Source organism: Chaetodon auriga, chromosome 16 (genome assembly GCF_051107435.1).
Source record: "Chaetodon auriga isolate fChaAug3 chromosome 16, fChaAug3.hap1, whole genome shotgun sequence".
In the NCBI taxonomy this organism is placed as follows: domain Eukaryota; kingdom Metazoa; phylum Chordata; class Actinopteri; order Chaetodontiformes; family Chaetodontidae; genus Chaetodon; species Chaetodon auriga.
This window is the reverse complement of record NC_135089.1, coordinates 12,804,147-12,817,123: the sequence shown is the minus strand read 5'-3', so window position 1 is coordinate 12,817,123 and position 12,977 is coordinate 12,804,147. Positions and strand designations below refer to the sequence as shown.

Sequence of the window (12,977 nt, the reverse complement as noted above, 5' to 3'; positions counted from 1 at the left end):
GCTGGATGAGTGAGGTAGCACAGGCTCTCAAGAAAGTAAATGTCAAGTTGTATGTCAACAATGAGTGATGGGAAGTAGGTTAATTTAGGTGCTGAAGCTCTACTAATTCACTCACATGGAGAGAGTTTAAAAAAAAATTCTGGTGGCTTTTAATTCCAGATCAAGCAGAATTAAGAAGAATTAGAACTGGTTGAGCAAGCCCACATGTTTCAGGATCATTTGTGTATTCAGTCTTGTTGGTGTGACGTTAAATGTGAAGTATACTGAGTCTTAGCATTGATGTTTCACTCTCTGTATTTTGGAGATATGTCTAAAGCTTCATGAAACAGGATTTCTAGCTCCTTTATGGCTGCAAAAAAGAGAAATCCCCCCTAATGTGGACTTCTTCACAGACGCCTTGAACTATCCACGCTGTATGAAAAGATGACTTTTTATAGTGACAGTCAAAATGGGATTGTTACTTACAGGAAGATACTGATCATTGTTTTTTTTTTTGTTACACCTCTTTTTTTGTTTTCTATCAGAACGACAGTGCATAAATCCCTGTGTATTAAACTTTCCTTGTGAATTTTCATACATAAACACTATTATGTAAGTCATGTGAAACAAATCGTTTTCTAACTAGATACTATGATTGTTCTTAGCATGCAAGTCAATGAAATAATTTGTCTGTTCAAACTAACTAGCTTTTCAGTGAGTTGTTGTTAGCAGTGTTTGCTAAGATCTGTTAGCATCCACTATGATTGTCAGAGGACATATAAAAGCCATAGTTATGAGAGTGTGTAATGTGCTGTCAAGTTAAAAAAACCACCCTCCTTTCTCGCTCACAAAAGCCTTCTTTTTGTGTCTGTTCTGCAGGTAAATGGCGTGAACATCGAGGGCATGCGACATGCGGAGGTGGTGGCCTTCATAAAGAAAGGGGGAGATGAGACCTGGCTTTTGGTGGTGGACCCGGACACAGACGAGCACTTCAAGAGGAGAGGGGTTGTCCCCACAGTCAGCCATCTCAGAGGTAGGACACTAACAAAAGGTTATGTGTTGCATATAAATTTGAACTTTTAATTGGCTATGGTCATGTCATATTAAAAAATGCTTGCAGGTATTTTGCTGCAAAGAATGAGGTTCTTAACAAAGGCACAGGTGGAGTAAGGTGGTGGTGGTTGACAGTTGGAGGCTTGAGGCATGTGGAGGCAAGAGGCTGGGCGGCGTGGTGGCAAAGTCGCTGGAGAACATTCACTGATAGTAAATAACACTGGTAACACTGGCAACTGGCCAACAATATCACTAAGCAGTGGAAACAATCTGGCGACGAGTCTTCCACAGTCCACAGTCTTTATGCTGTGTTGATTGTGATGAGTCCCAGCTGAGTAGGAGCCAGTTCCCAGCCACCTGGAGAACCACGCCCAGCCTCTGCCAAAAAAGGAAACACAGGAAACAAAGCCCCACACCTCTCCACAGCACATAATGAAAGCCCAAGTTTTCCAAACCACCACAGTTTATAAGCAGTTGTTGATTTCCAAATGAATTTCTTTCATTTTCCTCAAAATCCATTTATTCATTATTCTTTTATCTTTGGAAACTTTAATAGCGTGTTCAGCGGACCTGCTGTGCACTGACTAAAATATTAGAGGTTATACAAACAATTCATTGGAAGTAAACCATTTCAACACTCATAGTTCTACCTGGACAACCAGGAAGAACTAAATACTATACACTATTTTAAAGACTACTCTAGAGTGTAAAATAAAAATCTTTGGGCTTCTGTGTGCATGTTCTTTGTTTTCACAGACTACGATGGTCCATCCATATCCAACGGCTCCCCCAACCCGCACATCAATGGCAGCTCCACCACGCAGTCCATCAGGTCCACACACTCTGACCTCAGCAGCCAGGGCAACAGCACACAGGTGGGTGTGAGCATTCATGTACTGTATGCTGCTGTGTTTGGTCTTTGGTCCTCTACATGAAAGTCAGTACTCTTAACCCTTCTGTCTGTCTTTCCATCTTCAATAATATCTATCCCGTCTAGCTGGCGGATGACGAGGGCCGCCGGCTGTTGGACCCATTCGCTGAGATGGGCCTGAGCGCTACAGCGGCAGAAGAAAAGATGAAGCTACATGCCAAAGAAAAGAAGAAGGCACCGCAGATGGACTGGATGAAGAAATATGAGCTGTTCAGTAACTTCTGAGACGTCTCCCTCTGAGGACACTTCAAACACCAAAGGACAGAGATATCAACTGTTTGCAGCCCTCTGTGTGGACGAGTTTGCGTTGTGAGAGAATGTCCCTCGTACTACACAGATCATGTTTTTTTTTCTTAGAGAAAGAATCAAGATCCCCCATACAGCAGAAGATATATTGTTCCTGGAATTAAATGTGACAAAACGAAAAGGCTGTACAGCGGATTTTACTTTTTAAGCCACTTTCCTGCTTCAAAGTGCTGACTGACTGCAAAAACTGCAATGTATACTTTGCTAAAATCACACTGTTCGGAAGGAAGAGCATCTTAAAACGCTTCCCACACATGTGTATCTATCAGATGGGACTATTGCGAACAAGTATTCACAGATTTGCCTAAATCCCCATCAGTTTTTCGCTACTTCAATCGTCCCATTTTCCCTGCCCATATGGACGACTTTCAAACAAATGTGGGAGACAATTATTTTTATATTTAAAAAGTATAAACAGCTATTAAAAAAAATCATATCCCTTCATCGTGAACTGCATTTTAAAGAGTTTATGGACACTGTGACATGAATGATTGTGGACGTTGTGGGAGCATTGGCCCATCAGTCAGAGAGGCCCAAAGTTGGCAGAAGATCACTGTGAAAGAGTTTAGACCCTCCACCTCCAGCCCATGCAGATGCTTGATAGTAACCACAGACAGAGAAAAGGATAGCTGTGTGTACTGCTTGTGTGTAATGTATCCTACATGTATTTGTACTTTTACACATTGAATTCACTGATCATTGGATCAGCCCTGCTTTATTCAAAAATTCCTGTTATTTGTTATTTAGCACTAAGTGTACCACCACTAACCTCTTTTCACAAAGTGCTCTGATGCACATGGACATAACAAAGGGAAGCACCACTAATGTTACATGTATTGATATAGTAAACAATGGAAACTGGAACGTGGACGAAAGGAGGATTTCTCAGGGCAAATGGCATGATGAATGAGTTTATCATTGGAGAGGGCTTGATGTGTACAGCAGAGGGCAAACTTACACCACAAATAGAGGCGTCTTTTGGCAGTAAAAACTAAACAGAGTACATGTTTATCCAGGCTGTTTTATTGAGGTTGTGTCAGACTATTTCTTAGTTAGGACCAGTAACTTCCTGTGGCCTCCATTGGTCCACTGTTCCTCCTGGCAACAGCTCAGTGCGTGCGTAACCCCCCATAAAACTGCAAATGATCAATTTTACAGTTTTTGTACAGATTAAACAAACAAGCTGTAATCTGTTAATCAGTGAGCTTTAGAGGTGCTGGATGGTGGATGTTGTTATAGACAGAGCCAGGCTAGATGTTTCCTCTCTGTTTCTGCTTTAAGCTAAGCTAACTAGCTGCTCGCAGTAGCTTCATATTTACTATAGAGACATGAGAGTGGTGTTGATATTCTCATATAACCTTCCGCCAGAAAGCAAATAAGAGTATTTACCAAAATGGCGTTCTATCCCTTTATTTAAATAAGGACCAGGGACAGCAAAGAAAGGGAGATTAAGCCTCTAAAGTGCAGCTAGCATATTTGAGGCTAACGCTGAAGTGAAGGGAGGCGATCAGCCACAACATGAGCGGAGTGTTAGCAGGTTGTGAGGCGGAGGGAGTGCAGGAGAAACACACAGTGAGGTCAGAGATGCTCTGGAGGATCGAGTGAATGAGACTGTGGGAGCCATGGAGCTTACTGAGGATTATTACACATGCAGGGACAGCTGTCATACACATGCTCTCACACATTTGGAGCACAATGTGTGTGTGTGTGTGTGTGTGTGTGTGTGTGTGTGTGTGTGTGTGTGTGTGTGTGTGTGTGTGAGTGAGCGCGCGCGCAGAGAAGGTATACCATGCTGCAATCCAAGCAATGTTGATGTAATGCATTACAGCAGGTTGGACTGCAAGCCGGAGAAATGTCGGTCACTTATGTGGACATCTTGTCTTTTTTTGTACCCATTCACGCCCTTACATGCACTCCACACCAACACTAGTGTCTTGATTCATCGTTGACATCATTCACTCCGTATGTTGTGACAGTCACAGCGAAGAAAACTCTATGTTACCATGGCTGATGTATATACAGTAAAAGCATACAGTATACATGGCAGGTTGCATTTTTTTCAATAAAGTGTGACAATGGCGTTTTTTGGGTTTTTTTTTTGAAAACATTCAATTGTTATTACGTCTCTGCCTTCTCTGTTCTGTCCTCTCTCTCTCTTGGCTCAAGATTTTGGTTTCCATCACACTCATTTGCTCCACAAGCTCATCTGTACTTATTGACTTTCTCTCTCTCTGTTACCACAATATTGCTCATTTGCTGGTGTTTGCACTCTTTTTCCCTCTCAACCCCCACTCGGCCTCTCTGTGTGCATCTCTTGCTGAGGATTATGCCGGCATACAGTTTCACTTTCAGCCTGTTCTCCACCAGCCAGCTGCTGCTGTGAGCTCTCAGGCCACATGAAGGCCAAACAGAGGTTAAAAGTGTGTTTGTGTGCATGTGTGTGAGACAAGTGTGCCTGTACTTTTTTGTGTATCTCCCTTGTCTGCGTTGAGATGTACAGTATGTCAGATGTACAGTCTGTGTCTTTATCTTCATCTAGTCGCTGTGTATTTATTCTTAGATAGACAGCGGTGGGTGAAGTACTCAGATGCTTTAGTTAAGTGTAAGTAGTGATACAACACTGTAAAAAAAAATCCATTAGGCCTATAAGTACTTTTATTACTTTCTCCTAATCTCAGCTATTATTTGTTTAAGATTTCACCTGTTAGGGCCTGGGTCTGAAATGTGCCTATGGTCATTGTGTCAGTCAGAGTCATCATACTGATTAGTTCACATGTGGCCCAGACATCTATGAAAAAAAAATAAATCACAAAAGTAATACTGCACATCCACGAGGTGGCAGACCACCAGCATTTGGCATCCAGGAAGTAAGCCAAGCCTCAGTAGCATGAGGCTGTGGGTACATCTAGTGCCCCACCTGATCTTTGTCGAAATGCAATGCCACACGTGTGCACATTATCAAGCTCCCTGGAGGTTATGGCAAGGCCGAGCAGTGACGCCAGCACATCAAAGGACAGGCCCAGTTCAAAGGAGTCTGCAATTTCAGAGCAGTAAAAGCAAGAGAACAGAAGCAGAGAATAGAGCCACAGGTGGGCACTTTCTGTTTAGCCTGTCTCAGCCAATGCAGGCATTTCCACTTACTATTGATGATAGATGATTGCTTGTCTCGCACCCTAGGTTTCTGTTCTCCTACAGGTTTCTGGGGTTTAATTGAAGTTTTCCGTACAAACAATTTATTCACCTGTGCTTTTTCAGCCTCACATTTATTCTGTTTTTGTGTCTCTAAATTTTCCCCTGTCCCCCAATCCCTTTCAGTATCCCATCTCACCAGCACCATCACATCCAAGCTAGAGTGCCACCCATGTAACAGTGCCAGGGCTGCCTGAGATGCAGCGGTGCCCGAAAGGAGAGAGAAACCAGAGACTGACATGGAGGGGGGAGACAGAGATGGGAGGAGGTGGGGGGTGTGAGTGCGTCCCCATGGCAACTGTGTGTTTTTGTTAGTGCTCGTGAGTCAGACAAGCAGTGACTCACAGTCAGGAGGAAACACACACACATAGTCACATTCATACTCACACTCCCACTCACTCAAAGGGAAGCCAAATAAGGACAGCTACACCAACATGCACAGAGAGGGAGAGCAAGAGGGCAGAAAAAAGAAAAGAGAGGGGAGCCAGTTGGATAATTTGTGCAAACCCAGACAAATCAAGAAAGAAACAAACAAAAGGAAAGAGTTGCAAGTGAGAAAGATGAAAGGAGCAAACACAGAGAGCTGGGAGAGGAGAGTGTAAGCGCCAAAATGGAGGGAAGCTGAAGAGCCAGAGGGCACGAGTGCGGGCACATACCCTCTCCCAAGAGCGCCCTTCACATGGGTGGGGGTAGCGGAAACACACACAGACACACCCAGTTTGTGCACACCTTGGCTTAACTTCTAAACCACCCATTTATTGTCTGACGCCTACACATTTAGGGAGGCCACCTGGTTTTGCACAACAAACTTTTCATTTATGTGATTTCGCAAATCTTTTGGGGCAAAAAAGAATTCACCAGTTCAGCAAAGCTGAGCTGAGCGTGCATTTTTTTGAGGCTCTTCTTGGTCACGTAACACGTTTGCACTGTGAAAATAAGTGGTTTGATTATTCTTATGTTCGTCATCTCTGTCCCCTCTGACTGATGGGTTTATTTTCCCACGACTTGTTGCTTCAGTGGAGGAGTCCTTTCGGTGGTGGAGATGACTAACTATATTTACACTGAGGAGTGATTTACATACAGTTACAGACCATTGCTCATCCCACACTAGATGTGTACTTTGGCTACCGTTGACCCTGACATAGTGGCTCTTTGTGTGAGTGAGAGCTCCCCACATGTCTTGGACAGTAGCAGAAGGTAGACCACCATGTAGACCCATTACCTTGCAAAGATGTATCAGTGTGATTTTACAGTATCATAAAACTGATATACTGCATGCTCCCACCACTCCACTTTACTAAGCTGACAAGGATCTTCCTCTCAGTGGCTTTATGACTCTCTCCTTTCCATCTTTTTCTTCATCCAGTTCAATTCAGTGAGCTTTACTGACATATTGACAAAAGATTTACACATACAGTAAATAATGACTCAATGTAATCATATTTGAAATGTTATATACAGTAGTATGTAAGCGCCAATATCTAAAACCATATACATTTAAAACATATTAAACTAAATGTGTCTCTCTGTCCTTCTGTTTGTGTGCAACTTTCCCCTACTTTCAATCTCGCTATACCTCTCTGATGGCTGAAGTTCACCTTAAAACAGCCAATCAGATCCCGGCGTTGATGATCCTCCGACTCAGTTTTATCTCTGCAGAGATAACACACTAGAAATGTCACCTGTCCTCCAACGGCTCTGCGTTGTTTCATGTGGTTTTTTTCTTTCACTCCGGACTTTTTTTTTTCAGGCAGTTTCAAGACTTCAGCTCCTCTCTCATCTGATTTCATCCCTCCATTTCTGCCCCCCCACCCCTCCTGCCCCATACAGCAGGTGAGCAGCAGGTGGAGGAAGCATGGTATGGAGGTTTATTGGGGGAGAAGGAGGAGGGTCAAAGGTCACTGCTTAGTGGGCGGGCCAGCTGGGAAAGAGTGTTAGAGGCTGATGTCGGAGCCGGGAAGCTAACGACTGAGAGCGGAATGTGTTGCAGAGCTGTAAAGGGTACAGGAATTGGGGAGAGTGTGTGCGCCTGTTAACACACAAGTGATTAATGGACGGAGGAAGTCACCCGGCCGTGTGTCACTCCAGATGATGTCAGCGGTTGAACGGAGGAACAGAAACACCATATGGCCACAGATAGGCTTCCTCTCTCATTGACCACCACAAAACAAATGCAGAAATTACCGTCTTACACATACAGTACATTACTTTTAATCAGTTCCTCAAATTGAAAAGACAAATATATCCACCAGCAAGTCACAACTGTATTTCATTCTCAATAATTCTTCCTGATGGTTCATTTTTGCTTCCTTTTCCTCTTTTTACAGCCGCAGTGCCATTATCAACATTGCTTCCAGGATTTGATTCAAAATAAATTATCACTGCAATTGCAGCTATTTCAATCGTCGCCCTCCTGACAGAGAAGAAAGACAGAAGACATTGCGGTGAAACTTTGGCAAATTTCTTCTCCCTCCTTGATTTGCTTTCTCACTATGAGCTCACGTCAAGAAAATCCACCTCTGTTTCTTCTGTGTTTGTGTGTCCTGAGAGCTCATCAGTTCATCAGCAAGTTCCTGATAGCTGGACCACTCCTCATCTGGCCAGCTGGACACTCAGCTGGTTGGTCAACAGACTGGTTGGCTAGATGTCTGATTGGCTGTCTTGATAGAAGGATGGATGGGTGGCTAGCTGTCTGTGTCAGCAGAAATGCCAAGTGGCTGTGGGGGTTTGAAAGAGAGTTATCAGAAAGGGGAGCAGTAGAGGGAGGCGGTGGGAAAAGAGAAAAGGGAGTTACAGGAGTGGGAATAAAAAGAAAGAAGTCACATCACATAAAAAAATGAGTTGTTGTGTGAGATAGTGAACTGGCGTTGAGTGCAAGATGTAAACAAGTGAGAGGGGCAATAGCCAAGAGGACAGAGAGAAAAGCGAGCAAGGGGGCGTTGTAAAGGTGGTCTTGGCTGGATATTTTTAGCCTGTGGAGTGGGAGAGGGCGGTATCTTCTCAAGGGGTTTTTCCAGAGGAGTATATTTAGAGCCGGGGAGTGTAAAAAAGACAGAGGGAGAACAGGAGGGATGTGCACTGTACACTAATGCCAGTCTGATGTAAGAGTCTGCAATAGGACCACACACATTCCTTTTATTCTCTCTGTGGCTCTGGCCAAGCTATATGTGCCTCTGGCTCACTTCACCATATCCAAAGAGCACATATAGTATGCATGTAACCTGACACCCCCACACGTATATTTTTCTGTAAAACTACAAATCCAACACACGCTGACATTTTTTTCATCCTCACACTCACTGGCCTCTCACAAACTCCAACAACATACAGCACACACACACATTCTTGACCCAGTTTTGAAACAGCGGAGCAGCCTCTCGGCAGTGAACGCCCTGCAGACAGGTCGAACATTTGAAAAGCTCAATGCCCAACAGTTTTTCAGCACATCAGCTAACACCAGGCATTCCAGACACCGCAAATCAGACAGAGATTTTCCGAATAATAAAGCAGCTAATGTGGTATCAGGCTGAAGAGAGAGAGAAAGAGAGAGACACAGCTGAAAAAGCAATGCTAATAATAATGAGAGAAATGAGAGAACAGAGTGAGAGAGAGAGAGCAGTGTGGTCTCCTTATAGCTTGCTAAGGATAATAGCATGCATGCTGGCTGGGGCAGACAGAGAGAGCGAGAGAGAGAGAGGAGAGGAGAGCGAGTGCAGAGCCGCAGTGACGCCATTGTGGTTCCGTAGCACTTCCTGTCTACCGCCACAGTGTTTGTGTGTCTTGTCTCCACGGCAACTGCTAACACATAAATACTAGAGAGGTAGTAGAGAGGGAGAGAGAGAGCATAGGAAAATGAAAATAAGGACAGGCCAGTCAAAGTCAAGTGGATCCATTCGGAGCCTCCTTGCTGGCTGGTTTGAGTTTGGTTAAGACATGCTGGTCTTTGGGTGGACTTCATGACCATTGTTCTGGATTGGTTTCCACTGACATGGTCCAGTATGGATGAGGTGGTGTAGAAAAGTTATGAACTCAGATGTCCCGGGACTGGATCAGTGGTGGATGGGGAAAAAGAGGCCATGAATTTCGGGGTAGGGGGGCAGTGTCTGAGCCGACTAGTTCAGGGTGGAGCTGAGGAGGAGGAGGAGGAGGAGGAGGAGGAGGAGAGGGATTGACAGGTCATTTCAGGAGGCCACCTACTAGCTGATAGGTTGTTGGTTCAGTCCTCTCCAGCTACCATATACAATACTATTACCAGGGCCCCAACACCCCTACTGAAGACACTTAGCACCTACTTATATACAGCACAGTACAATACTGAGAGCTGGAGAGAAGACAAACCCAAAATTGCAGTGCATCAAGTAAAACATTGTGTTTTACTTAAAGCTATACACCTAGAAGATAAATGTAATTATTATATATTATATGGGAAACCCATTTATTGAGCACCTCGACAGAGAGCCGAGGGAAACCAGAACCTCCAGCTTCTGATCTACAAGTAAGTAAACCTCATTCAAAACACCACTGATATTTTTTAGAACACAAATAATCCAGCCTTTTTTCAACATGTTGTGTCATGTACTCTATTGGTCTGGGTGGTGATGATAATTATTTCAAAAAGAAATCTAATATCACTGGTTATTCAATCTTCCAGTTTTTATTGAACACTGTTGCCTATTAGTTCAAACATGTCTGTAATAACAGCAGGACAGAGCAGTTTGTCTTAGAGTATGAGAAGAAAGGAATGGCCAATGAAAGAAGTGCTGAAAGAGAGATTACATCACATTAGCAAAGCTCCTTTTATCTCTATATACCAGTCTATGGCATTGAGCAGCATGAACAATTAGAGGAATTCAAAAAGAGACAATAAAGGAGTAGTAGTAGTAGTTTTCTGTATTATTATTCTTATTATAGCTACGTTCAGATGGTAATATCTGGAATTCTCTGCATGTGGTGGAGGTGGACTGGATTGTGTTGTGTTTGGCAGTGAGAGTGCAGGGGCAGAGGACAGGAACGTGTAGGGCTCTCCTTGCCTGTAAGAACGTTTCGTGTCCTTGGCAGGAGAAACTTAAACATGTGAATATGTGTGTGAGTGCAGCTCACCCTACAGAAACTGTTGCTGTTCGTAAGAGCGTGCTCTTAGCCAGCGTGTCTGGTTGAATAAGTGTGACGTTGATACCTCACAGATCAGCTGGCACCGATCGTACCTCTTTCTCTCGTTCTCCCGCATTTCTTTCTTTCTCTAAAACCATTTTCCACTGCCTGTTGCATAATTGGTTCTGACTCACCATGACAACCGAATGGAAGTCAATTTTTTATTTTTTTTAACTCCCAGACCCTGTGGCCCCGATTAGAGTCGCTTACTGTCGTCTGACTCACCGTCTAAGATGGTCACTCAGCCGAATGTCCCGTGTGACCAGTTGACGCACACAAATCTGCTCATGCACACACACATAAATACAGTAGCTACACACAAGTTACATGAAGACACATTTTTCCAGACGCACTGAAATACAGGCAAAAATAAACATGTATAGTGTACGATCAGAATATGTATGTACAGACACACAAACACACACACACACACACACACACACACACACACACACACACACGTAGATCCGTACTCTGACCTCTGCAGAACACAATATGAAGCATATTTCTCTATGAACTATTAACTACAGGTGACACAACTCCACCATGAGTCCACAAATTCACCCAGATGACAATTAGAAAGCTATAAACTCTCTGTGCAGCACATCAGTTTCATCCTTTGTATTGGATGATACTGTAACTGTATCAAATAAAATAAATTCAAATTCACTGGAGCACATGATCTGAAGTCCTCACTGACCTTACACATACTGTACATAAAACACACAAATTCAAATACACACACTGCTACACCTGTCACTGCAAACTGTCGAAAATGAAATCAACTGTTGAAACTCAGACGTACTTGTGCGAGCGCCCGCGCGCGCGCACACACACACACACACACACACACACACACACACAGGGAGAACATTTACAGCCAGGCTTACATATAATCACACTTTACATAGAGCTGATAGTGTTTTACAGAACCATAAAGAACAAAGTATGACCTGAGGAGAAAGAAGAAGCACTGAACTCTCCTCAGCACTATTTTCCAGATACTGCTCCCCTCACTGCCAGCAAGAATGATTGCAGAACACTGGGCACCAGAATTTTCTCTCAATAAATTGGCATCAGTGGAAAAGGTGAAAGACATGGCCTCTTTTTTTATAGTCTCATACCAAGTCTGTATTTGGATCAGATTTCACCCAGGCTGTAAGAACAGGTCTGAACTGAAAGTTGTCTCCAGTCTCCATGTGATGAATTGCTTTTGAGAGCATCGTTGCATGTTACAGTGCTGGTGTTGCGTGTGGCTATGCTAATTGTCATCTCTGTGAGGAGTGTGCAGAGCACGCATCGAGGTTTAGACCACAGAATGGAAATGGAAATTGTTGTTGGTTTTTTTTTTAACCAGAGACAAGTTTATCGTAAAGACGACCCAGTTAACTCTGTCTATTCAGCTCATCTGACTTTTGATACAGATACAGATACACACACATAAAGCTAAAGAGAGAGAAAGGAGACAGAGTGGCAGAAGAAAAATTTATGAGGCTCCGCTCTATAATAACCAAGGTCAGTCATACCACAAGTAATCTTTGCTTACTAACAATCAAAAAGTAAAAGTATTCATTACACTTCATTCAACACCAGCTGTTATGAAAAGTTGTAAATCCCCTTCGAAGACAACATAGAAACTGAGGTCCACAAACAAAACATTATCCCATGTGAAGACAAACGATGTGTCGCGGTCATGTGTCTTCCTGGCATAGTCATTTCACTAAGCTTGGAGTGTATGTGTTGCTAAGAGACACGCAAGTGTGTATGTGTGTGTGTGTGTGTGTGCGTGTGTGGAATGTGTGACGTCCGCTCTCTCACAGGGGCGAGGTTGTCTGTGCGGGACTTCGCCACTCACACACACACCCAAAGGCTTCAGGGGAAGAAGGGGAAGTTATAAAGCTTCTAATAGCCCGTCTCTCAAGCTCGTGTTACTGTCTCTTTGTGTGTCGGGCTGTGTGTGTGTGCGTGTGTTTGTGAGTGAGTGAGTGAGGGGGGGCTATGTTTGACAGGTGCAGATCAAACCAAGCTTGGACACAAACACTCCACACACACACATACAAAATTGCAAAGACCATGATGTACATACGTTTCTGTTGTTTTCTTGTTATGAGGAGTTGTGATTATTGCTCGGTATTATTGATGCATTATTGATGATTTCTGTTTTCTATGAGTAAAACACAGGGAGGAAGACTTTCACTTGCTATGAATGTCACCACAGTAAGTGCCACACGAACTGTAGCGCGCTCGACTCGTGGCCATAGATCTGTCTCACTGAAAACTATTTCCACATTGAGAAAGTGTCTAGCTTTAAGTGATCTGGAAAAATCAGCCGTGCTTTGTCTCTTTTTGCTTAGATTAGTGTAACCCT

At 43.6% G+C, this 12,977-nt stretch overlaps 1 protein-coding gene across 1 annotated transcript in view; it reads left to right on the top strand.

Annotated features, from left to right (window-relative positions):
* The window catches only part of LOC143334586 (Na(+)/H(+) exchange regulatory cofactor NHE-RF2), a 34,327-nt gene extending 29,977 nt beyond the window's left edge, over positions 1-4,350 (top strand). Inside the window, exons 4-6 of the mRNA XM_076753440.1 lie at positions 859-1,012; positions 1,789-1,907; positions 2,030-4,350. Coding sequence (XP_076609555.1) covers positions 859-1,012; positions 1,789-1,907; positions 2,030-2,188 — 432 coding nt within the window. The 3' untranslated portion in view covers positions 2,189-4,350. The remainder of the gene's footprint in view (positions 1-858; positions 1,013-1,788; positions 1,908-2,029) is intronic.
* Positions 4,351-12,977: the final 8,627 nt, after the last annotated feature.